Here is a 23,635-nt window from a genome sequence, read left to right as displayed (position 1 = left end):
CGGCGCAGCTCCGCCCCCGCCGGTGCCCCGCGCCTGCGCAGTGCGGCGGGCCGTCTCTTTTCAGGGCGCCGCCGCCGAGTTCGGAGAGGCGGGCGGGCGGGCGGCGGGTCGGAGGGAGGTTCGCTCGCTCGGGCAGCGCGATGGGCCCGTAGCCGAGCGGGGAGGAGGACGCCGCCGCCGCCGCCATGGCCGACCCGGCCCCCGCCCGCAGCCTCGACGACATCGACCTCTCCGCCCTGCGGGTGAGTGAGTGAGTGAGTGGGCCGCCTGCCCCCCCCATGACTCCCCCGAAGCCCCCCCCAAAAGAGAATCGCTCCCCCCGCGGGGCCTGGAAGGGCGGCTGTCTTGGGGGGGCTCAGCCAGAGCAGCGTCTATAAATAGCCACGTTCCATTGCCCCCCCGGGGGGAAACCCCGACGACCCCCCTTTCGGTTCCCGGTGGGGGGGTGTGGAGGGCGAAAGGCTGGAGGCGGCGATGCAACCCCGAGGAGCCCCCCCCCCGCGGCAGCCCCTGCCCCCTCCCTCCCTGCTGGCTGAAGGGGGGGCTCTTACGGGGGAGGGGTTGCCCGGGGGTCGGACCCCGTGAAGGAGACCCTCGGTGACTTGCAGGCAGGGGCGGCAGGGTCTTTCTTGGCAGGCCGGGAGCCCCCTGGAGCCAGCGTGGGAGGGGAGAGGGAGGGAGGGAGGGAGGGGCAGTGGTGGGGACTGATCCCCTGCCCCAAGAATCCTCTTTCAGCAGGCAGGGTCCAACTATTAAGGGAGGGGGGTCTGCTAATCTCTCCCCCCTCCAGCGAGTAGGGTACCCAGGGCCTGCCTGGCTTAAAGGAAGTGGAGGCAGCCCCAACTCTTCATGGGGGGGGTCTTGTGCCTTGAGGCTTCCACAGTGCTCCCCACCCCGTCTGCTTCTGCAGGGTGAGAGGCCTTCTCTGCTGCCCCTTTGGACCCTCCAGATTGTCCAGGAATGCCCCCCTCCCTCCCTCCCTCCCTCCCTCCCTCCCTCTATGTGCGAGTGTGCCTGCATCCCTGCTGGGGAGGGGCTCAGCCTCCCCTCCCTCCCTCTGCTCTGCTCTGCTGCCCCAAGAGGGACCCCCCCCCCTTTGCTTTGTGCTCCTGGCCTGATTAAATGGCCACGGATGGAAATTTCCTCTCCTATTAATTAGGCAGGGGGGGGGGTGCACCTGCTTTCTGATGGAAGCTGGGGGGGGCTCACCTGGGGGCGGAGAGGAGATGCTGCGTCTCCCCAGCGCTGGGGGTCAGGCTGCTCCCCTCCTCTCTGCCCCTGTTTGGCTCTGCTGGGTGGCTTTGGGGGGGTGCTGCCACCGCCTGCCCCCCTCCCTCTGGCTGAGAAGCCCCCCCCGTGCCACCCTGCCCGCTTGTTGCTAGGGAGAACTTGTTGACTGCAGCATGTTGGCCTTAATTGAAGCACAAGCGCCCCCTCCCCCTTTCGTGCTTGCCTACGCTCCCAACACCCCCACCCCCCACCCGGCCACCATCTGAGGGAGGGGGGAGGGGAGAGGCTGCCCTCCGGACAGCACACCACCAAGCCCAGCACCCAAGCGATCGTGCAGCTGGGGGGGGGCAGGGGTGAGTCTCCCTGCTGGGGGTCCCACTCCTGTCCGGGGGGGGGGCTTGGGAGAAGACCCCAGGGGAGCTCCAAGGGGCCCACCCCCTTGTTGGCAGCAGGGGAGCCAGACCGGGGGGTGGGGCAGAAATGGCAGCTGCCACAGGGCCGCTGGTCTTGTTTTGGGCTCCCCCCCCCCGCCTGAGGTGCCACGGAGGGTGGGGCCCCTTCCTTTGTCGACCTGGGTGGACCTGGCCAGACCGGCTTTTCCGTCTCTCTCTCCCGGCCTGGGGGGTGAATAAACACCTGGTGGGGGGAGGGAGGGGGGGGGAGGCCCCACTAGGAAGAGGCTCAAATGGGGGGGAGCCCAGTCCCAGGTCAGGCGGGGGGGGTTGGGCTCCTCTGGGCCCCTTTGTGCCCTCTGGCTTGACCCTCCTGGACAAGGCTGCCCCTGTCGGCATCGGTTTGTCCCACCAAGTGAAGGAGGCCTTCTTCCGTCCCCTCCCTCTCCCTTCTCTCCCCCAGCCCCCTTCCTTCCTTCCTTCCTTCCTTCCTTCCTTCCTTCCATTCTTTCTCCCTCCCTCCCCTCCCGTTCCCTTCCCTGAGTTTGGAGGTCGGGGCAGCTAAGCACCGTTGCCGGGAGCCTCTCGCAGGCCGAACGTTTCCCTCGCAGGGCCCTCGGAAGGGCCTTCTTCTGTCTGCTCCTGGTGCAATGGGGGTGGGGGGGATGAGGCCGGCTGGGACTCCCAGGGGGCTTCTCCCTCCCCTCCCCCAACCTTTGCGGGACTTCCCTTCCTCTCCCCCACCCCCCGCCCCAAGGGCCTGGCCGGGGTTGGCAACAAGGGCCTGGGGGGCATCTGTGGGGTCTTCCCTGGAGACCGAGCTGGGAGGGTCCCACAGGGGTGCCGGAGGGGGGCAGGCGGGTGGGAAGCCCACCCCTCCCTTCTCTCCATGGGAAAATGGAGGGGGCTGGGGGGGACCTCATGGGGCTCTTCCTATGGCAGCCTAGCTCCAGTGGCCAGCCTCAGTTGCCCCCCCCCAATTTCAAGGAGGCTGCCATGGCAACGAAGGCAGCCTCAGTGGGGGCGGAGGCTGGCATGCTCTCCCCCCCCCCTCGGCATGATCAGCAGCCTCTCTGGAAAGCCCCCCCCCCATATCAGAAGGGGCAGCCAGCCTGGGAAGAGAGGAGGGGGCAGCCCAGGAGAGCTTGCCTGGGGGGGGGTGGCAGGGCCGGGGGGGTGTGCATCTGGCCCTGCCCACTTTGGGGAGCAAAGGTCGCCTCCCTCTGCCCCCCCTGCCCAAGATGACTGCCAGGGAGTCATTCCCCCCCCCCCCCAAGAAGGCCTGGATGACTTGGAAGGGGTCTATGGGCTGCTGGGGGTGGGAGGTCTGCTTGCATAGGAATTTTTTTTGGGGGGGGGGGGCTGCCAGAGACCCAGGCGAAGTGGGAGGGGCGGTTCTGTCTTGTCTCCAGGAGCTTCCAGCCCCCCACCACTCTATGTTAGGCATGGGCCCATGTTTCCCCCCCCCCCCGTCTTCCTTCATCCCCCCCCAGCTCTCCCACCTCCACCCCCCCACAACATAACCCTCAGCCTCCCCTCCCCCTTGTGCTTTAGGTCTCTTTTACCTTGGGAGGGGCTCAGGGGAAGGGGGGGCGTCTTATGAACCACTTTGCAGAGAGGCCTGGGCTTTGTGGGGGGGTGGGGGGGCTCTCTTCCTTCTTGGGGCCTGGATCAGCCCCACTGCATTGTCCTGATGCCCCCCCCAGGACAGAGGGTACTGGGCTGGCGTTGTGGGTTCAGGGGGGATGTCACAGAAGCCACTGCACCCCACAGAAAGGCTCCCTTCCAGTGGGGGTTCCCGTACAGAAGAGGGGGCACCCCCCATCCCATCTGTGTCCTGGGAGGGGAGACCCCTTGGGCCATAGACCAGCTGGAGGGGGGGTTGTCTCCCTTAATCGGTCGCAGGGGGTCTCTCCGTGGCCCATGATCCACAGCCAGCAGCCACGACGGGACCCTCGTGCCCCCCCCTTTCCAGCCCACCTGCTCAGCCCCGAGGCCCAGCAGCCTTCTCTTTTTTGAAAATAATAATAATAATAATAATAATAATAATGAAAGTGAACTTTATTTAAACACACAAAACACAAACAATCAAACACAAAAGGAGGAAAAAAGCATTAAAATAAAAGTTGGACCTTTTGTGACCTGCCCGTAGTACAAATCTAATGTGACATAAATTATACTTACATATATATATATATATATACTGTCTACACGGAGTTTCAGCAAAGATCTTATTCTGGTGCATCGTCTGACTTTCTTCGTGTGACGGGTTCTCTGACATTTTGACAGTTCTTGTGACGGGTTCTCTGACATTTTGACAGTTCTTGTGACGGGTTCTCTGACATTTTGACAGTTCCCCTGTTACCTGATATTTGTATTTTTCTCTGTATTGTTTTATTTCTTGGGCTGAACTCTCCGTTTCTGCGCACGATGCGATTTATTTCGATTCTTTCTTCCTCCATGGGCCACTTTTGCTTTTCCATCGTTGTGCAAGCGCTGTTGTCGCTGCTGTCGTTATGTGGAGGGCTAGAAACAATTCATCCGCCCCCCCCCCCCAATTTTCACCTGTTATTCCTAACAAAAAAGTTCAGGTTTCATTTCTACGTCTTCCTGCCCAGCACCCATCCTGAAGTGGGGGGGGCGCATGGGGCCAGGCTGTGGCTGCGCAGGCGCCCCCCCCTCATCTGCAGCAGTGGGCGAGAGGCCCGGCCCCACCTTTTCAGGGAGCCTGGATTGGGGTCACGCCAGCCGCCCCCCTCCCTCCCTTTTAATGAGGAGCTATTAATACCAGTCCTGGGGGACCCAGCCCTCCGATATAGCCGGCTGCTGCTACCCTAGATTTTAGGCAGTGCTCCTCTGCCAAGGATGCCCGAAAAAAAGTGGGGCAGTTGTGCAGGGGGGGGACCATGGGGAGGGGCAAGCGGAGCCTGGAGGAAACGGGGCCAAGGTGCAGCGGGAGGAAAATTGGGGTTGCAGGACAGGGGGTGGAGGGATGCCCAGGTGGAGGGGGGGCAGAACTAACTTTGGGGCTGAGAGATAGACAGTGGCTGCTTTGGGGCAGCCCCCTTCTAGGGCAACAGAGGTGCCCGGCCGCTTCTGGCCAGCCCATCTTTTGAGCCCCGCCCAGAACTGGCCTCACTTGCTCAGGTGTGTCGGCCCTACACAGGAGGGGCCTCTGCAGGTAGCCCAGGTGTGGGTGGGTATGGGGCAGGGGTCTTGTGAACTAGCCAGGTCTCTTAAGCCAAGACTCGGGTAGGGGGTCTTGCGTAGGGAGCTCATCGCTGTCTCGCCTCCCCTGGCACACCCACCCACCCACCCCCACCCACGTCTTGTGCCAGGGTGCCAGCCACCATGGGCATTTCATTTGGGGGGCTCCCACAGACCCAGGCCCACCCGAGACCCTCCCCTGGCCCGTTGTGTGGGCCTCCAGGCAGCTCTCACCGGCCCCCTTCTTCCCTCCGCAGGATCCAGCCGGGATATTTGAGCTGGTGGAAGTGGTGGGCAATGGGACCTACGGGCAGGTCTACAAGGTGAGTGACCGGGGGTGGGGGGGACATTTCACGGTCCGGGTTGCTGACGGTCTGGTGCCAAGGACCCGTTGTGCCCCACTTCTCTCCTTGGCTGCCTGGTGGTGGGGGGCTGCTCACGGCCTCTTCATGGGACCCCGGGGGGGGGGGCAGGCAGGAGCCCTGCTGGGGTCCTGGGGGGCCTTCCTTGCCTGTAAGTCCTGAGCCCCTTCCCAGCATCCATGGCGCAGCCTCCCCCCTCCCAGCTTCCCCCAGGATGCCAGGACAGAATCAAGGGCCCGGTGGGGGCTGTGGTCGAGGGGGCCAGAGGAAGGGGGCTCCTGGTTATTGGGGGGTGGGGGGGAGTGCAGACTGGCTCACTTGTAAGAAGCTGGGCGGGGAAGTCACCTAGGAGGTCTCCCCCCCCTTCAGCCTCAACTGAGCAGTCCAGGGGGCCAGAGGGTGGGGGGAGAGACCCCCCCTCGCTGACAGCCCCCCATGGCAGAAGCAGACTCCCAGCCTCAAGACCCTGTGGAGGCCTAATTTCTCCCTCCCATCTTTATAGAGGGTGGGGGAGAGATGAGCAAGTCACCCCCTCCCTATGAAGGGCTCTGCAGGGGGGGACATCAGGCGGTGTGTGATGGGGGTGGAGGGGAGGGGCTCTGTTGAGAAGATGGGGGGGTTGGGGACCGGCTGCAGCCCTCCCCCCTTCTGTGCCAGGGAGGTGGGGGGGGCAGGGGGGAGGTGTACCAGATCGCTCTCTTCTCACTTCCCGGGGAGGGGGGGGGCTTTTCGGTGCTGGTCCCCTTGAAAGGAAGCGGAAGGCGGTTGCCAGGCAACAGCTGCCCACGCCAGGCTGCATGGCACAGGAGACAATGGCAGCACGCGGCTGAGGGCAGGGGGGGGGGCTGTTCTGGAAAATCGCCCCCTGGTGGCCCAACTCCTCCAACTGGTGGGGGGGGGAACTGAGCATGGCGGCTGCCCAGCGGTGCTGGTTGGGGGAGGGGGCGCCTCCCACTTTCTGCCCCCCGCCCAGAAACATTGGGGGGGGGGTTGGCCTTGGTGTCAGCAGGATTCCCATGGTGCCCACAGACTGGGGTCCGGTTGGGTGGGCATATTTGATTGATTGATTGATTGGCTATATATGCTGCCCCTCCCCAAGGACCTGGGGCGCCTTACAACATCTAAAGAATAGCAGAATGCAGTAGTTAATCCAATTAATTACATCAAACAATCTAAAATCCCCAGATAGGTTAACATCAACCACACCCATTCAGACAACGGTCATAGGGCCTGAGATATAATGGCCCCACGCCTGGTGGCACAGAGGGGTCTTTAGGCTCTTGCAGAAGGCGAGGAGGGTGGGGGCAGTGTGAATCTCCGGGAGGGGAGCTGATTCCAGAGGGCTGGGGCCCCCACAGAGAAGGCTCTTCCCCTAGGGTCCACCAAGCGACATTGTCCAGTTGACAGGACCCCGAGAAGGCCGACTCTGTGGGACCTGACCGGTCACTGGGGCTCGTGCGGCAGCAGGTGGTCCCACAAGTATTCTGGCCCGATGCCATGTGGGGCTTTATAGGCCATTACTAAATTGTGCCTAGGAACCAATCGGCAGCCAGTGCCGTCTGGGGTGTTGGAGAGACACATGGGCTTGGCTGGGGGGGCCCCCGATTTGCAGTCTCTGAACACTCTTCAAAGTCAGCCCCACGTAGAGAGCGTTGCAGTAGTCCAGCCTTGAGGTGACCAGGGCATGAGCGACTCCCTCCCTCCCTGCCAGCCTCCTTCCCGGTGCCAGTGGTGCCTCGGCCAATCCTATCCACACCGAAAGAGGCGGAGCCCCCTCCTGGATGGCGAGGGGCGGCCTTGGTGGTGGGTAGCAGGAACAGAGCGCCAGGCCAGGAGGGCTCCTCGGCTCCCTCTAGTGGCCCAAAGTGCCAGAGCCCAGAACAGCTGATCCTTGTGTGCGGCTGAGCCCAAGAAGCTGTCCGCAGCAGAGTCAGTAACGGGCAGTTGGGTGGATAAAAGACCTGGGAGTGGCAGGCAGATGGAAGAGGAAAGGAGGAGCTCGGAACCAGCTCTTGGGACCCCCAGTACAGGGGGGTCCACGCAGGCCCGGGGGCTGCAAGCAGCCACCTCCAAGATCGAGCCAGTTGATCGGGCCGTGGGGGACCAGAGCAGGAGTACCCCCTGCCCAGGAGGGCCCACGCTTTCCACAAGGCTTCTGGGCTAAACCCATGGTGATCCCTGTTCTGTGCATGGCCCCCGACTCAAAGGTCCCGTATTTCATGGTAAAATCACTCTCTTTATTGATAAAAGCAACACACAACTAAAAGCACATTTGAATGGCAAGGAAAAGGGAGTGACCCCTCTCTCCAGAGTGAAACATCAACAAAGGTGGTGCCGTGGATATTGCCTACCTGGACTTCAGCAAAGCCTTTGATACGGTTCCACATAAAGAGCTGATAGATAAATTAGTGAAGATTGGACTTAATCCCTGGATAGTTCAATGGATTTGCAGCTGGCTGAAGCATAGACATCAGAGAGTTATTGTTAATGGCAAGTATTCTGAGCAGAGACAGGTTACAAGCGGTGTGCCACAAGGGTCTGTTCTGGGTCCTATTCTTTTTAATATGTTTGTGAGTGACATAGGGGAAGGTTTGGTAGGGAAGGTTTGCCTAATTGCCGATGACTCTAAAGTGGGCAATAGGGTTGATATTCCTGGAGGCGTCTGTAATATGGTAAATGATTTAGCTTTACTAGATAAATGGTCAAAGCAATGGAAACTGCAGTTTAATGTTTCCAAATGTAAAATAATGCACTTGGGGAAAAGGAATCCTCAATCTGAGTATTGCATTGGGAATTCTATGTTAGCAAAAACTTCAGAAGAGAAGGATTTAGGGGTAGTGATTTCTGACAGCCTCAAAATGGGTGAACAGTGCAGTCAGGCGGTAGGGAAAGCAAGTAGGATGCTTGGCTGCATAGCTAGAGGTATAACAAGCAGGAAGAGGGAGACTGTGATCCCCTTATATAGAGTGCTGGTGAGACCCCATTTGGAATAATACTGTGTTCAATTCTGGAGACCTCACCTACAAAAAGATATTGACAAAATTGAACGGGTCCAAAGACGGGCTACAAGAATGGTGGAAGGTCTTAAGCATAAAACGTATCAGGAAAGACTTCATGAACTCAATCTGTATAGTCTGGAGGACAGAAGGAAAAGGGGGGACATGATCGAAACATTTAAATATATTAAAGGGTTAAATTAGTTTCAGGAGGGAAGTGTTTTTAATAGGAAAGTGAACACAAGAACAAGGGGACACAATCTGAAGTTAGTTGGGGGGAAAATCAGAAGCCACATGAGAAAATATTATTTTACTGAAAGAGTAGTAGATCCTTGGAACAAACTTCCAGCAGACGTGGTTGGTAAATCCATAGTAACTGAATTTAAACATGCCTGGGATAAACATATATCCATTGTAAGATAAAATACAGGAAATAGTATAAGGGCAGACGAGATGGACCATGAGGTCTTTTTCTGCCGTCAGTCTTCTATGTTTCTAAGTCTGGGATAAGGGCCAGCTCGGCCTCATGGCCTTCCAGAGTCCATTTCCCATTCAAGAGCATAAACCAGCTCACAGAAATCCCGGACACAAACCACCCAGGAGTGAATGTCTTTTAGTGAGGCAGGAATCATGTCTTTGAAGCCTTTTTCAAGCACCCCCTACTCTAAAACCTCTTCCATGGAACGGCGTTGAAACCCCACACCCAATTACTCAAAATGCCTGGAAGCGGCATCGCACCCCAAAGGGGAGAAGGCTGTGCGCTTGTTTCCTTTCACTCTGCAACTCCTCGCGCCTTCTCAGAAGTCTCCTATAGCGAGGGTCCATCCCCTGACTTTCCTCATCCTCCGACTGGGGTCGCTCCCCCATTGTCACAGCAGCTCCCTCTAGTGGTCCCTCGGGTTCACGCAGGTCACTTTCTCTCTCGCTTCCTGGCCTGGGGTATCCAGAGGGGCCTGCCTCATCCTCCTCAGGATCTGACATGACGGAGCGCTCACAACAACCCCCAGGGTGGAAGGAGGGCTGGGCAGGCTGCCTCGAGAGGCAGAGGGCCACCGGCTGACTCCCTCCTCTTCCTCCTCTGCCAGGGCCGCCATGTTAAGACCGGGCAGTTGGCCGCCATCAAAGTCATGGACGTTACTGAGGTAGGCCTCTGTCTGGGGGACGGAAGGTGGGCGGGGACGGATTGCCGGGCCCACGCTGGGCGGGGGGCTGGGCTGTCCCCTCTGACCCGGCCTCCCCTCCCTCCCTGAAAGGACGAAGAGGGGGAGATCAAGCAGGAGATCAACATGCTGAAGAAGTACTCCCACCACCGCAACATCGCCACCTACTACGGGGCCTTTGTGAAGAAGAGCCCCCCCGGGAACGACGACCAGCTCTGGGTGAGGCCAGGGGAGGGGGCTTCCCGAGAGCAGCCAGCCGACCGAGCTCCCGTCGTTTGCAGCCCTGACCTCCCCTGCCCCCTTTTCCCCCAGCTGGTGATGGAGTTTTGCGGTGCAGGTTCCGTGACGGATCTGGTGAAGAACACGAAGGGCAACGCGCTGAAGGAAGATTGCATCGCGTACATCTGCCGGGAGATCTTGCGGGTGAGGAAGAGGGAGGGGCCGGGGCAGAGAGCATCTTCCAGATGGGCCCCCTCCCCACTTGCACAAAGTGTGACCTCCCGCCTCTTCCCCCCCCCCCAGGGACTGGCTCACCTCCACGCGCACAAAGTCATCCACCGAGACATCAAGGGCCAGAACGTTTTGCTGACGGAGAACGCCGAAGTGAAGCTGGGTAGGTGGGCTGCGGACTCCCCTGAGGGGTCTCTGGAACAACTATAGCACGTGTATTCCACTTTGTGGTGCTTTTCCAGCCCTCTCTAAGCGGTTTAAAGACCCAGCCTATTTGCCCCCAACAATCTGGGTCCTTATTTGCCCCCCCTCCTCGGAAGGACAGACGGCTGAGTCAACCTTGAGCCAGTGGTGAGATTTGAACTGCTGAACTTCAGCTCTCAGTCAGCTGAAATAGTTTACAAGTGCTGCACTGTAACCATTGTATGATGCTGTCTTTCAGCCCTTAATCTTTCCCGCCAATTCCTGCCTTTATTCTGTTGAATTAACTGACATGTGCCTGCTAATATTGTGCTTGCTCCTCACTTCTACCTCTGTTCTGGCTTCCAGGCATTGCTCACCTTAGTGTTGGAGCCCCTGTTGACAGCGTTAGCATTTAGACTGAAATGCCGCTTGACGTAGCTCTGACAGCCCCCTCTGATCAGTGGGCAGAACCAGCCCCTTGCCTCCAGCGCTCTGGGGCCTCATTTTACCCACGTCAGAAGGACAGAAGGCTGAGATCTGAACTGCTGAACTATAGAATAGAATTGAATTCTTTATTGGTCAAGTGTGATTGGACACCTAAGGGATTTGTCTTGGCGCATAGCTAGTGGTTAGCTGAAGGAGCCTGCAGTGCTCCACTCTAACCATTGTCCCACCAGGGCTCAGAGAGAGAGAGAGATACATACAGACAGACAGACACAGAGGGATGTGTCATTTCACACCCCCGAAGGTTCCGGCTTTTTCCCCAAGGGAGCCCCATGCGGAGGATAAAATCTGGAACCTTCAGACCCCAAAAGCTCACAGGCCCCCAACCAATGATCCCTCTAAGATTGGAAACTGCTGCGCACCATTCTCTAGTCAGTTGTGCGGCCATGCAGCTGCGCAGCCTCTGATATTACAGAACGGGGCACGGCAGTTGGACGCTGCTGCATGCCATTTTCTACTCACACGCACGCCGTGCAGCTTAGAGCCTTGGCCCCGACCCACCCGTTCTGCGGAGAGCTGATGCCACCATATCAGGCTGGCTGACCGCTGGGCCCTCCGTTCCTGCAGCAGTTTTGGCTCCGCTTGGCTCCTTTGGCACTGCCGATATCAGTGACGACAAACCTTTTTTTTGCTCGGGTGTCAAAAGGGCCTACATGCGCGCGATAGCATTCCCACGTGTGCCCCCACCCAAAATGCAATGCCCTCCCTTTGTGCATGTGCGCATACAGCCCCACCGCCCCCTACTACTGCACGCATACGCGGAGGCCTCGCTAAAGCCCTTGGGTGTCCCATAGGCCTGTTGGGCCATTTCCTGAAGCCTGTGGAGGGTACAAAACGGTCTAACAGGCCTACCGGAAGTTTGTCTCTGAACTAAGGTATAACCTGTGTCCGTTTTTCGCCATCCGCAGACTCTGGAGGCCCCCTCCCCCCTTTGGAAGGCCAGAGATCCGCTGGCCAGTACACACACAGGACAAAGCCTGGCGTGCCCCACATACATCTCTGCGTGCCCCTGTGGCAGGTGTGCCATAGGTTCGCCATCACGGGTCTAGGCGTTGGCTGGCCACCCTCAACCTGACGGAGGGTGTAAGTGGGCAAAGCCTCTGCCAGGTCTTGGGAGCCTCGGGTGGAGCCCCAGGGAACCTGACCTTCGAGGGCCACACGAACAATCACACCAACCCTCCTCCCCCTTCCTTGGCCTTGGTGTTGTGGCTCCTGCCAGCCAGGAAACCGAGGCAGACCAGCCTCCAGTCAGGCAGCAGGCACCCAGCTCCCTCGGTTCGTCTGCGTCGCACTGTGGTGGTCGCCGTGGCCTGGAGACCAGCCAGTTGGACACGCTTCCCCCCTCATCTGGCCTCCTGCAGATTTCTGGACTGTTGGGGGCCCCTGCAGCCCCCCAATGGGCCCTCCGGGAGAGGAGAGCCTCGTTGGGCTGGGGTCTCACCCAACAGGGCTCCTCGCAGGGGGCTCCTAGGAATTGTGGGGTCCCGTGGATGAAGCGGCTCTTGTTATATCTCTGGCTTTCTGCAGTTGACTTTGGGGTCAGTGCCCAGCTGGACCGCACGGTGGGGCGTCGGAACACGTTCATTGGTACCCCTTACTGGATGGCGCCGGAGGTGATCGCCTGCGATGAAAACCCCGACGCCACGTATGACTACAGAGTAGGTCTCACGGAACCCCCAAGCGAGAGAGGCCCAGGGTGGGGTAGGAGGAGGCTCACCACCTTGAGGTCAAAGCTGGAACTCACCTGCCAGACCCTCAACAGTGTATTGAGATCTAGTTGGACAATAAGGGAGTAGGAAGGAGAGGAGGAGCTGTGAGAAGAGAAAGCAGGGAAGTTTGGTGCGCGAGCTTCAGCTGTGGCTTTGCCGTACTGTGAACCCCTTGGGTCTATACCTGTGGCGGCCTGCCTTTCGCTACGAGTGGAGTCGAGGGTCTCTCTTAACGACAGGAGCAAATTGGAGCAGGTCTGATATCCCCCCTCTCTCTCCCCCTCCCTCCTCTTCCCTCTCTGCAGAGCGACATCTGGTCCCTGGGGATAACTGCCATTGAGATGGCCGAAGGGGCCCCCCGTGAGTGCCCGCATCGGCATATTGGGGCAGGGGATTCTCTAGGGAGGGACGGGTCCCGTCAGCCCCGGCTCTGCTCACCTCTCCTCCTCTTGCAGCCCTGTGCGACATGCACCCCATGCGTGCGCTCTTCCTCATTCCACGCAACCCTCCGCCCAAGCTGAAGTCCAAGAAGTGGTACGTCCTCCCTGTGGGCAGTGGACGGGGCACGGTCCTGAAGGGGTGGGGGAGTGCCACCTGTGGCAGGGGGAGGCCTCTGTCGCCACAGGGTCAGGCCAAGAGCCTTCCAGCAGGGCCGCCCCACTTGCTCTCGGACTCTGGGAATGGCCGGGTTGGGCTCGCGGGTGCCAGCCTGCCCCTCGGGCCATGGGGTGTTGGTGTTGGGGAGCAGTGCAACCACAGCCCGTTCCTCCCGCCATGGGTCAGGTCCAAGAAGTTCATTGACTTCATTGACAACTGCCTGATCAAAGCCTACCCCAACCGGCCTCCCACGGAGCAGCTGCTCAAGTTCCCTTTTATCCGCGACCAGCCCACCGAGCGGCAGGTCCGCATCCAGCTCAAGGACCACATTGACCGCACCCGCAAGAAGAGGGGGGAGAAGGGTAAGTGAGGTGGGAGGGGCTGACTGCAGGCCCAGGGTGGGTGGGGTCCGGGGGGGTGTCTGGGTCCGCACTGGGCCACCCCTTGCTATTCCCTCCGGCAGACGAGACGGAGTACGAGTACAGCGGCAGCGAGGAAGAGGACGATGGGCGCGGTGAGGAAGGAGAGCCGAGGTACGGAGCGCAGAGGGTGGAGCCCGCTACTTCTGACCCTCACTGGGCAGCCCCATGCCTGTTGGCAGCTGGCTAAGCCCCCCTCCCCCCTCTACTCCTCCCCGGCCCACAGCTCCATCATGAACGTCCCGGGGGAGTCCACCCTGAGGAGGGAATTCCTGCGGCTGCAGCAGGAGAACAAGAGCAACTCGGAGGCTCTGAAGCTGCAGCAACAGCTGGCTGCCCAGCACCGCGACTCCGAGGCCCACATCAAGCACCTGCTGCACCAGCGCCAGCGGCGCATCGAGGAACAGAAGGAAGAGCGACGGCGGGTGGAAGAGGTGAGGCACATCCCAGAGCTGGCCCTGGCAGTGTCGAGAGCCTGGCCCTCTGTGCCCACTGAGCCACCCGCGTCGCCCTGTCTGTCCGTCTGCAGCAGCAACGGCGAGAGCGGGAGCAGCGGAAGCTCCAGGGCAAAGAGCACCAACGGCGCCTGGAGGACCTGCAAGTGATGCGCCGGGAGGAGGAGCGCCGGCAGGCGGAGCGGGAACAGGTAGGGGAGGGGATTGCCAGTGGGGCCTCCCTGCTTCTCTGCAGGAGGCAAGGGGGCTGTGCTGCTGCGGCCCTTCCTCACTTCCCCCTCCACCCCCTCCCCACCAGGAGTACATCAGGCACAAGCTGGAGGAGGAGCAGAGGCAGTTGGAGATCCTGCAGCAGCAGCTCCTGCAGGAACAGGCCCTGCTGCTGGTGAGGCCGGCCGGCCGGGGTGGCGGTCAAGGGAGGACGATGCCTGCCGGGCTGGGCAGCCACAGCCCTCGCCCCCCATACCCAGCCCCAGCAACCCTCCCCTCCTGGCCCCTGCAGGAGTACAAGCGGAAGCAGCTGGAGGAGCAGCGTCAGTCGGAGCGTCTGCAGAGGCAGCTCCAGCAGGAACACGCCTACCTCAAGTCCCTGCAGCAGCAGCAGCAGCAGCAGCCGCCGCCGAAGCCCCTCTACCACCACAGCCGCAGCAGCGCAGCCGCCCCCGAGAAGCCCCCCTGGGCCCGCGAGGTACCTCCCCTCAGCCCTTGTCCTGGGCAGGAAGGGACGGGGGGGCACGGGGGGGGGCGCAGTGGGCAGGCCGGCTCAGTTTCGCACACACCCCCGGCAGGTGGAGGAGCGGGTCAACAAGGAGAGCTCTCCGTCGCCGGCAGCCAAGGCCAAGCTGGGAGCCCCCGGGCCGGATGCGGCCCCCCAGCCCTGTGCCGAGTCGGGGTCCCTCACTTCGTCCTCGCAGACGCCCCCCATGCAGCGCCCTGTCGAGCCCCAGGAGGGGCAGCACAAGGTGGGCCCCCTCCCTCCCTCTCCCTCCCTCCCCCACCATCTCCCCCCCTCCCCACGCCGCTATCCCAGCTGCTTCTCCCATCGGCTGCTTCTCCCATCAGCTGCCCCCCCTCGCCCCCTGCCAGTGGCCAGAGCAGGAGGCTGGGACCCCCCCCCCCGTGTGCCTCCAGAGAAGAGAGCCCTGGGGAGACACATGCACACACACGCACACCCCGGCCCAGAGAGTGTGGGAGGGGTTGGGTTGTGACCCCTGCGCACGGCCTCTCCCTCCACAGAGCCACCTGGCCCACCGCGTCCCGCTCAAACCATACGCTGCCCCCGTCCCTCGCTCCCAGTCGCTGCAGGACCAGCCCAGCAAGGACATGGCTGCCTTCCCTGTCCATGACTCCGCCTCCTCCGCCCCGCCCCCTCCTCGCGGGGGCATGATCCGGCAGAACTCTGACCCCACCTCTGAGGGGCCTGCCCCACAGCCGTCCCGGCCCAACGCTGACCAGCGAGGACCTTGGGTCAAAATGGACCCCAATGCCCCGCCCCAGGTAATCTGTTGGGGGACGGGTGGACGGCCGTAAGGACTTGGGGGGGAGAGACCCCCACCATGGATCCTCGACACCCCCTGCCTCATCCCCCTTCCTGTCGCCTGGGCAGGGCTGGCCGTGAGCCCTGGTGGTCGCGTGAGGGGGCACCCTGGGGGGCAGAGAAGGGCGGCCCAGAGGAAGGGGGTGGAATGATGCCGTTCAGCAGGGAAACACCCCCCCCCCTCATCCTTTCCTTTTCCCCAGGTGCCCCAGCGGACGTCCTCCATAGCAACCGCCCTCAACACCAGCGGTGTGACCAGCAGAAGCAGCAGCACACGGCCGGTCCACGCTGTCCGAGCCAGGTGGGTAGTCCTGCCTCTGACGTTCCTATTGGGAGTGGGGGAGTGGGAGGGGAGGCCAGAAGCCCCTTGCTCGGAATCCCGCCCCCCGGATGCCCATCAAGCCTCTGGTGGGGTCCCTCCCCTCCCCTCCCCTGGACAGGCTGCGGGAGAAAGTCGGACTGGGCGGCAGAAGCCAGTCGTGGGCAGCTGGGAGGCATTGCCCCGTGGTTGGGTGGGAGGCAGCTGGAGAGAGACCCAGCTTCAGAGGGGGGAAGGGCAGGCGTGGGGCTGGAGGGCTCGGGAGCTCACCCCCCCCCCCCCCCGGCCACGGAGGCAGAAGGGGCCTCTGGATCCCTCCCTGCCCCAGGCAGCCCATGACGCCTTGTGCTCCCCTCCACAGGCCCCGTAGCAAGTCTGCGTGGCACATCCACATGCAGAGCCGGCTGGAGAGGGGGCCCCCAGGGGGGGAACCCTTTGCCGGCCCCTCCTCTCCCCGTACCTGCCGGCCGGACCCCTCCCGGGCCAAACACCAGTAGGTAATGGATCTTCCGCTGCCGAGGCTGCTGGTTGGCTTGCTGGTGTTTCTCCTGCCTGGGGAGGGGCTCAAAGGCCCCCGCTGCTACTGCTGCTGCTGCCGCCACTGCTGGGCCGGGGGGGGGGCTGGGGACGCCGGTCTGAGCACAGCGTCTCCCTCCTTTCTGGCAGCAACCCCGATCTCCGGAGGAGCGACCCCGGCTGGGAGCGAGGGGACAGCCTGCTGCAGTCAGCGGCCGCCAACCTGCCTCAGGCCGGATCCCTGGAGCGCAACCGCGTGCCAGGTGGGGCGAGACTGGGGGACGGTGTCTTGGAGGGGGGCCCGGGGGGGGGTGTATGGCGCAGGACCCCGAAAGAGCGCTGGGCAATTCTTCCCATCCATTGCGTGGTTTCTTCCCCCTTCGTGCCCCCTGGCTGTGCCTGTTGTGAGCCCCCCATGTCCACCTCTGGGGGGGATGAGCCAGGCCCCTCTGCACCCTGGGCCAGGGGGGTAGCAGAGAGCGAGAGAGAGTGAGGGAGAAAGTGACCTGCGTGAACCCGAGGAACCACTAGAGGGGGCTGAAGTGACAATGGGGGAGTGGCCCCAGTCAGAGGGTGAGGAAGACAGGAGAGTGGATAGTCAGCGGATGGACCCTCGCTATATATAGGAGGTTATTGAAGGTCATTGAAAAGGCGAGAGGACAATGGGGGAGCCAGCATGCAAATCTAATTCATAATTAATAATAGTAATAATAGTAATACTTGCATAGTAAAAGGAAATAAGCGTACAGCCTTATCCTCTCTGGGGTGTGATGTCACTTCCAGGCAGAATAAAGGCAAAGGATTTTGGGTAATTGGGTGTGGGGGTTTCAACGCCGTTCAATGGAAGAGGTTTTAGAGTGGGGGGTGCTTGAAAAAGGCTCCAGAAACACGATTCCTGCCTCAATGAAAGACATTCACTCCTGGGTGGTTTGTGTCCGACATTCCGGTCAGCTGCTTTATTCTCTTGAATGGTCAATAGACTCTGTTATCAATAACCAATTAGGCCGAGTTCCGATAGAGAAACAACAGCTCCCTTTTTCTTGCCCTTCAAATCCGCTTTTCCTTGTGTGCTGCTTATGCCAATATAGAGTGACTTTTTTTACCTTGAAATAGGGGACTTTGGGTCATTGGGTCAGCCTCCCGGAGGCCCAACCTGACCTCCCTTCCACCCTGCCTCCCCCGTCTCTCCTGCAGCCCCCCTGAAGCTGGAAGGGTCCCCCATCCTGCCCCAAGGGAGGAAGGCCAAAGCGGAGGACCATCGCTCGCGGCCGGGGCGGCCAGCAGTGAGTAGCAAGAGGAGGGAGGGGCTTAGGAGGGGGAGGGCAGGCAAGGGCCCCCAAGGAGCAGCCCTGCCAGGAAAGCCCCCCCCCCAGATGGGAGGGGGCCTGGGGCAGCCAGAGGAATTGGGGGGGTTGTGCCAAGAAGGGGTGGAAATGCAGAAGGGGGGCTTGGGGGGGAGGTGGGGGGCAGGCTATGTCCCAGGGGCAGCCTAATATTTTCCTCTCCCTCCCCTTTCTCTCTTTCTTTCCCTCTCTCTTTCTTTCTCTCTTTCTTTTTCCTTCTGCATGACTCAGAGCTATAAGCGGGCAATTGGTGAGGTTAGTGCCCCCTCCCTCCCCCCCTACACACACACCTGCTGCCCCCTCCCCAGTCCCCACTTTATTTCCCTCCCTTCCAGCCTGCCCCCCCCCTTCTTCTCTCCTTTGTGTCCTTCGTCCTGCTGGGAAGGGGTCCCGGGGGTGCTGGGGAGGAGGGGGCAGCCAGCCGCGCCCCTGTTCCTGCCCCCCACAACACAGAGGGGCGGTTGTATCCTCTGTTCTCGCAGCCACATTCTTGGCAACTGGGGGGGGGGGATTGGGCCCTCCCAGCACCCCCAAAGGTCTTGCCCTTTTATCAATGGGCGGACCCTCCCTCCCCCCCTAGAATTTCGTCCTGTTGAAGGAGCGTCCGGAGGAGGCGGCCCCCAAGCCGCTCAAGAAGGCCCTCGACTACTCGTCCTCCAGCGAAGAGGTGGACTCCAGCGAGGAGGACGAGGACGAGGACGAGGAGGGGGGCGACGGGGAGCGCTCCGAGCCCGGCACGAGCACTCCTGGGGCCAGGTGAGGTGCTGGGGGGCGCTCGGCCTTCCCCTGGGTCTCTTCCGGCCCCTCCCTGAGGCTCCAGCTGGCTTTCGCCCCTGCAGGGATGGCGACACGGACTCGGTCAGCACCATGGTGGTCCACGATGTGGAGGACTTGACGGGCGGCAGCGGGGGCTCCGAGAGCTCCTACGGCGAGGGCACCATGCTGGTACAGAGGGTGAGCCGGGGGCCAGCCGTGCCCCCCAACCTCGGACCCCTCACTCTCCTCTCACAGCCACGTTCTGGGCAGCCGGGGGGGAGGGGCAGGGGTTGGGCCCTTCCAGCGCTTTCACGCCCTTTCATCAGCGGCACCCACCCGAATTTTGTCCTGCTCAAGGAGCGCCCGTGGGCAGCCTCCTCGGCCCCCTGCCCTTCAGGCAGACCCAGCCGGACAGGCAGCCAGAGGAGCCGCCACTTGGATGAAACCTGGTCAGTCTTCTGACGATCCCACCTGACCAGCCAGGGCGGCCTTCTTCCTCTTCTCCCCCCACCCCAAGGCCCTTCCCGCAGCTGAACAGGACACGACTGCTGGTCACGACATTCACTGTGCTGCAGGCAGTGGGCGTCCGGTCCTTGTTGGTCAGGGAGGTGAGGGGGATACCGCACGTTTGGCCCGACCCCTATTTCTCCCCCCCCCCCCCAGACCCCCGAGGAGGAACGTGGCCTTCTGCACAGTGACAGCAACGGCTACACCAACTTGCCTGACGTGGTCCAGCCCAGTCACTCGCCCACTGAAGCCAAAAGCAGCAACGGGTCCTCCTCCCCCGCCAAGGACGCGGCCACTGACGTGAGTGGGGAGGGGCCCCCTCCCAGGGGCTGCGGGAGGGGCAGAGCCACGGTTCACCTGTCACAGTCATGGCCTCACAGGGGCTCTGGCTGGGGCCCATGGCATCAGCTGCCCCCAGGGTCACGGGCAATTGTGTGCAGGGCGTGTGAGCTGCTCTGCCCTCTGGGAGCGCCACTGTCTCTCTCTCACACACACACACACACACTTGCCGTCTTCCCCCTCCCCTCTCCTGCCTGCAGTACCAGTCGCGGGGGCTTGTCAAGGCCCCTGGCAAGAGCTCCTTCACCATGTTTGTGGACCTGGGCATCTACCAAAGCTCCCCTGGCGGAGGAGACACCATTCCCATCACTGGTGAGTGGTGGCGGAGGGGCTTCCTGGGCAGGGAGAAGAGGGGGCTGCTTGGGCCACTCGGGCCAGGCTGACCAGGGATTCCTTCTGGATCTGCCGGAGCGCTGAAGGGCGGGCTCGGTGCCTGAACGGCCGTGAAAGGCCTGTGCCCGCTGGCTGGTAGGTCTCCCTGGTAGTTTCCGCTCCATGTGTACCCTGAGGTGTCTCAGCTGAGGACCTCGGGCAGCTGCCTGGCCACAAAACCCACCATCAATGACCTGTCCAGGGCCACCTGCCCCGTGGATGGGTGGGTGGGTGGACGGCCCTCCACTGGGGACCCGCTGAGCTTTTCCCCTTGGCCCCCCTGGCTGGCAGCGTTCGACCCTGGGCGGCTGGAGCAGCTGCAGCTGGAGGCCCGGAAGGGTTCCGTGGTCAACGTCAACCCCACCAATACGCGGCCCCACAGCGACACGCCAGAGATCCGCAAGTACAAGAAGCGCTTCAACTCGGAGATCCTCTGCGCGGCCCTCTGGGGTGAGAGCCGGACGGTGGGGGGGGAGGGGAGCTGACGGGGCAGGACGCTCATCTCCTTCCCCCGCAGGGGTCAACTTGCTGGTGGGCACCGAGAACGGGCTGATGCTGCTGGACCGCAGTGGGCAGGGCAAGGTGTACAGCCTCATCAACCGGCGACGCTTCCAACAGATGGACGTCCTGGAGGGTCTCAACCTCTTGACCACCATCTCAGGTCAGGGGCGTGAGACGGGGAACCCTGTCAGGCCCTCACTTCCCCTTCCTCGCCGTGACCCCTTCCGGTATTCTTCCCTTCCTCTCTAGGAAAGAGGAACAAGCTGCGCGTCTATTACCTCTCCTGGCTGCGTAACAAGATTTTGCACAACGACCCCGAAGTGGAGAAGAAGCAGGGCTGGACCACCGTGGGCGACATGGAGGGCTGCATTCACTACCGTGTGGGTGAGCAGGGGGCTGGGTTACAGGGTTACAGGGTTGGCAAAAGGCGCCTTGTTGGGGACTCAATGTGAAGGGCATCAGGTGTCGAGGGTCCAGATAACGTCCGAACTAAATCAGAGTCTCAAAATCAAAAATGCTCCTCAACGCTCCGATTCATTGCCGGAGCCATCCTGGCACCTGCGCCGGGAAGCCTGAATCTGAGGCACACCTGGGGATGGAGTTTAAAGGAGATGCAGCTGGGGGGGGGGCGTTTGTCAGGAACAGATGCTCAATTCATTCCCGGGTGTCAAGGGTCCACGTAGCATCCGAACTAAATCAGAGTCCGAGTCAAAAGTGCTTCTCAACGGTCCAATTTATTGCCGGAGCCACCTGAGTTTCCCACCTGGTTGAAAGTTCACATCCCTTGTCCCCACCCACTCACCCAGAAACTTCTCTCCTTGCCCACTCGGATTGTGCCAGCGTGGCAGACCTTTCCTCACTTGGGGCCCGGTGGTGGCATCTGTTCCCTCCTGGTATTCACCCCTCCCAAGTTCCTACAATCTTCCATAGATCCTGCAGCAGCTTGACAGGCGGCCTTCCCTCAAGAAAAAAACCCCGTATCCTACAGTGGAGAGAGACCCCTGATCCCTGCTGCCCTCTAAGCAACAGGGACAGTTGGGGGGAGTGCAAAGAGTCCCCCTGTGGGTCTGGCCCTAATAGGGCTCACTGTCACTTGCAGTGAAGTACGAGCGGATCAAGTTCCTGGTCATTGCGCTGAAGAGCTCTGTGGAGGTCTACGCCTGGGCCCCCAAGCCTTACCACAAGTTCATGGCCTTCAAGGTACCAGGCGGTGGGCAGAGGGGCTGGGGGTGCCCTTTGCAAACATCCCCAGGCTGCTTTGCTGAGTAATCAAAATCCTCCCTCTGCCCTGTGGGTGCCCTGCAGTCCTTCGCAGACCTGCCGCATCGGCCGCTGCTGGTGGAGCTGACCGTGGAGGAAGGCCAGCGGCTGAAGGTCATCTACGGCTCCTGTGCCGGCTTCCACGCCATTGACGTGGATTCGGGGAACAACTACGACATCTACATCCCGGTCCACGTGAGTGTGGGCAAGAGCCCTTCAGAAGAGTCCAGTCCCTGTTTCTGCCCCCCGCCCCCGCTGCCTTGCCCGAGGCCAGGTGGAGATGTCGGTTGCTCCTTCTGGGCCCGCAGATCCAGTCCCAGATCACCCCACACGCCATTGTCTTCCTGCCCAACACGGACGGGATGGAGATGCTCCTGTGCTACGAGGACGAGGGCGTCTACGTCAACACCTTCGGCCGCATCATCAAGGACGTGGTCCTCCAGTGGGGAGAGATGCCCACCTCTGTCGGTGAGCTTTGTCGGGGGGGTTGGGCTGGGACGGGGGCTACGGAAAATCCCAGCACAAATGCCCCAACTGGAGGGCCTGCCAGGTTAGAGACGTCGCTTGGGGGCCCTTCGCTCTGCAGTCGTGGTCCGTGAAGCTGGGCCAGGCGGTGAGCAGCCCCAAGAAGTGCGGGAGCGCAACCGGAGGTGCTTTGCGCCCCCTCTGCCTCCCCCCTGCCTCGTCCCCCGTCTTTTCTGCCCCTCCCGCCCCCAGGACACAGCCACTTATCGCCCCCCACCCAATCAGCTCTGCCAAATGCAGCCCTGTAGATTGCCCCACTCGGCTGAATCTGATCTTTCCTGAAATATTTGTTCCATTGCATGGCGCCTCTCTCGGGGGGGGGGGGGGGCTGCTGGCATAAGACCGTTGACTCCCCACCCCCCACCCTGGGCTGTTGAGCATCACCGGAGCCGCTCTCCCCCCCTTTCCCTCCCCAGCGTACATCTGCTCCAACCAGATCATGGGCTGGGGCGAGAAGGCCATTGAGATCCGCTCGGTGGAGACCGGGCACCTGGACGGCGTCTTCATGCACAAGCGGGCACAGCGGCTGAAGTTCCTGTGCGAACGCAACGACAAGGTGGGTCCTGTGGGGGGGCGCTGAGCCCGGCCAGGACCCCCCCACATGAGGAGGGGGGAGGCTCTTGCTTGCCCTGCAGGGCCAGGTGGGGGCCGCCCTCTCCCCTCCCCCGGGCCCGCCTTCTCTCACCCGCCGCCCCTCCCCCTCTGCAGGTGTTCTTCGCCTCGGTGCGCTCGGGCGGCAGCAGCCAAGTCTACTTCATGACCCTCAACCGCAACTGCATCATGAACTGGTGAAGGAAGGACCCCCCCCCGTCCGGTTCGGCCCCACCCGGCTCCAGAAGGCCCAGGGGAGGGTGGGTGGGCAGCAGCTTCTGCGGAGGGGGGGCTTAGGCTTAGCTAAGTCTCCCCTCCTTAGGGGGCTCTAGAAAGCCCAGGGGAGGGTCCGCTTCTAAAGGGGGGGGCTTCTTTCAGCCCTCCAGATGAGCTAAGTCTCCCCTCCTAAGGGGGGAGAGCTAAGGAGACCCCCGCTGCCCACACCCACCTCTTCCAACCACCAGGCCGGCTTCCCCCCACTTCCCTATCCCCCAGGGAGGTGGGGGGAGGGGGGTCTCAGTCACAGCCCCTCCCTTGTGACCCCCCACCCCCATACAGAGAGGCTGTTTTGAACTGGAGGAAGACCCTCCCCCCAGGGGCGGTAAACGAGGACGAAGAGGACGAGACAAACCCACTTCCACTCCCTTCTGGGGATCTCCCGTTCCTTCTGCCTTTCTCTGGGCCCTCCCCACACCCGCCCCCCCTCCGCCAGCCCCCCTCCCCCAAGGTTGAGCTCCACCTGGATGTGTACCTGGAATCTCCTCTCTCCCACCTTGAGAGCTGTGTATATTTTGCTTTAATTATTCCTTTTGTAATGGCGACTTATTGTAATTCACTAATGAAGCACTTTAACGGCCCAGCTCATCAGGTTGGGCAGGGGGCACCCCCCCCCCAAGGCCTGGGCCGCCTTCCCCCCCTCCTCCTCCTCTCCCACCCCCCAGGCAGAAGCCCTCTCTGCTTTTGCCGCCCCCCCCTCCCCCCCTTCATGGCTGGGCTTGGGGCGCTTCCACACACAGGGGGGCTCAACTCTCCGGTGGCCGCCAGCAGCGCAGAGGCAGGACAGGCGGCTCCTGTGCGCAACTCGGTTCTTTTCTCTCTCTCGTGCAGTTTTTGCTTGCATTTGTATATAATCCCCCCCCCCGACCTCTCTGTGGAAAAGGGACCCCCCCCTCCCCTTCCCCCCTCCCAAGGGATCAGTGGTGGCCTTGGCATTTCATCTCTCGATAAAGAACCAAAATTCTCCCTCTGTGGGGGCTCTGGCTCTTTCTGTGCAGCGAGAAAGGGGGGGAGGGGGGGTCAGGAGGGGAGGGGTCGGCTTTGTTGCCCTGGGGGGAGGGTCCTCCCTCTCAATCCTCAATGGGGCAGCTCAGCGCAAGGCTGCGTTTCCACTCCGCGAAGGTCACGG

At 61.7% G+C, this 23,635-nt stretch overlaps 1 protein-coding gene across 5 annotated transcripts; it reads left to right on the top strand.

Annotated features, from left to right (window-relative positions):
• The first annotated feature begins 98 nt into the window (after window positions 1-98).
• On the top strand, window positions 99-23,476 carry MINK1 (misshapen like kinase 1). Of its 5 annotated transcripts, none has more exons than XM_070727674.1 (33): window positions 99-242; window positions 5,087-5,152; window positions 9,273-9,329; window positions 9,441-9,566; window positions 9,660-9,770; window positions 9,870-9,960; window positions 12,012-12,142; window positions 12,499-12,553; window positions 12,649-12,727; window positions 12,977-13,152; window positions 13,254-13,323; window positions 13,436-13,643; window positions 13,739-13,855; window positions 13,963-14,049; window positions 14,167-14,352; window positions 14,453-14,626; window positions 14,961-15,161; window positions 15,405-15,502; window positions 16,187-16,299; window positions 17,231-17,319; window positions 17,611-17,634; window positions 17,960-18,135; window positions 18,219-18,333; window positions 18,799-18,942; window positions 19,182-19,293; window positions 19,645-19,803; window positions 19,871-20,014; window positions 20,104-20,238; window positions 20,954-21,054; window positions 21,160-21,309; window positions 21,423-21,582; window positions 22,056-22,195; window positions 22,348-23,476. In XM_070727674.1, exons 1-33 carry the CDS (start codon window positions 186-188, stop codon window positions 22,429-22,431), a joined length of 3,936 nt encoding a protein of 1,311 aa, XP_070583775.1. In that variant the 5' UTR covers window positions 99-185; the 3' UTR covers window positions 22,432-23,476. The 5 variants fall into 5 exon arrangements, with proteins under 5 accessions (XP_070583775.1, XP_070583773.1, XP_070583774.1 ...); XM_070727672.1 differs by having other exon boundaries at window positions 14,901-15,161; XM_070727673.1 differs by lacking the exon at window positions 17,611-17,634 and having other exon boundaries at window positions 14,901-15,161.
• Window positions 23,477-23,635: the final 159 nt, after the last annotated feature.

The sequence above is a fragment of the Erythrolamprus reginae genome, chromosome Z (assembly GCF_031021105.1).
Source record: "Erythrolamprus reginae isolate rEryReg1 chromosome Z, rEryReg1.hap1, whole genome shotgun sequence".
NCBI lineage: Eukaryota > Metazoa > Chordata > Lepidosauria > Squamata > Dipsadidae > Erythrolamprus > Erythrolamprus reginae.
This window is presented reverse-complemented; position numbering and strand designations above follow the sequence as displayed.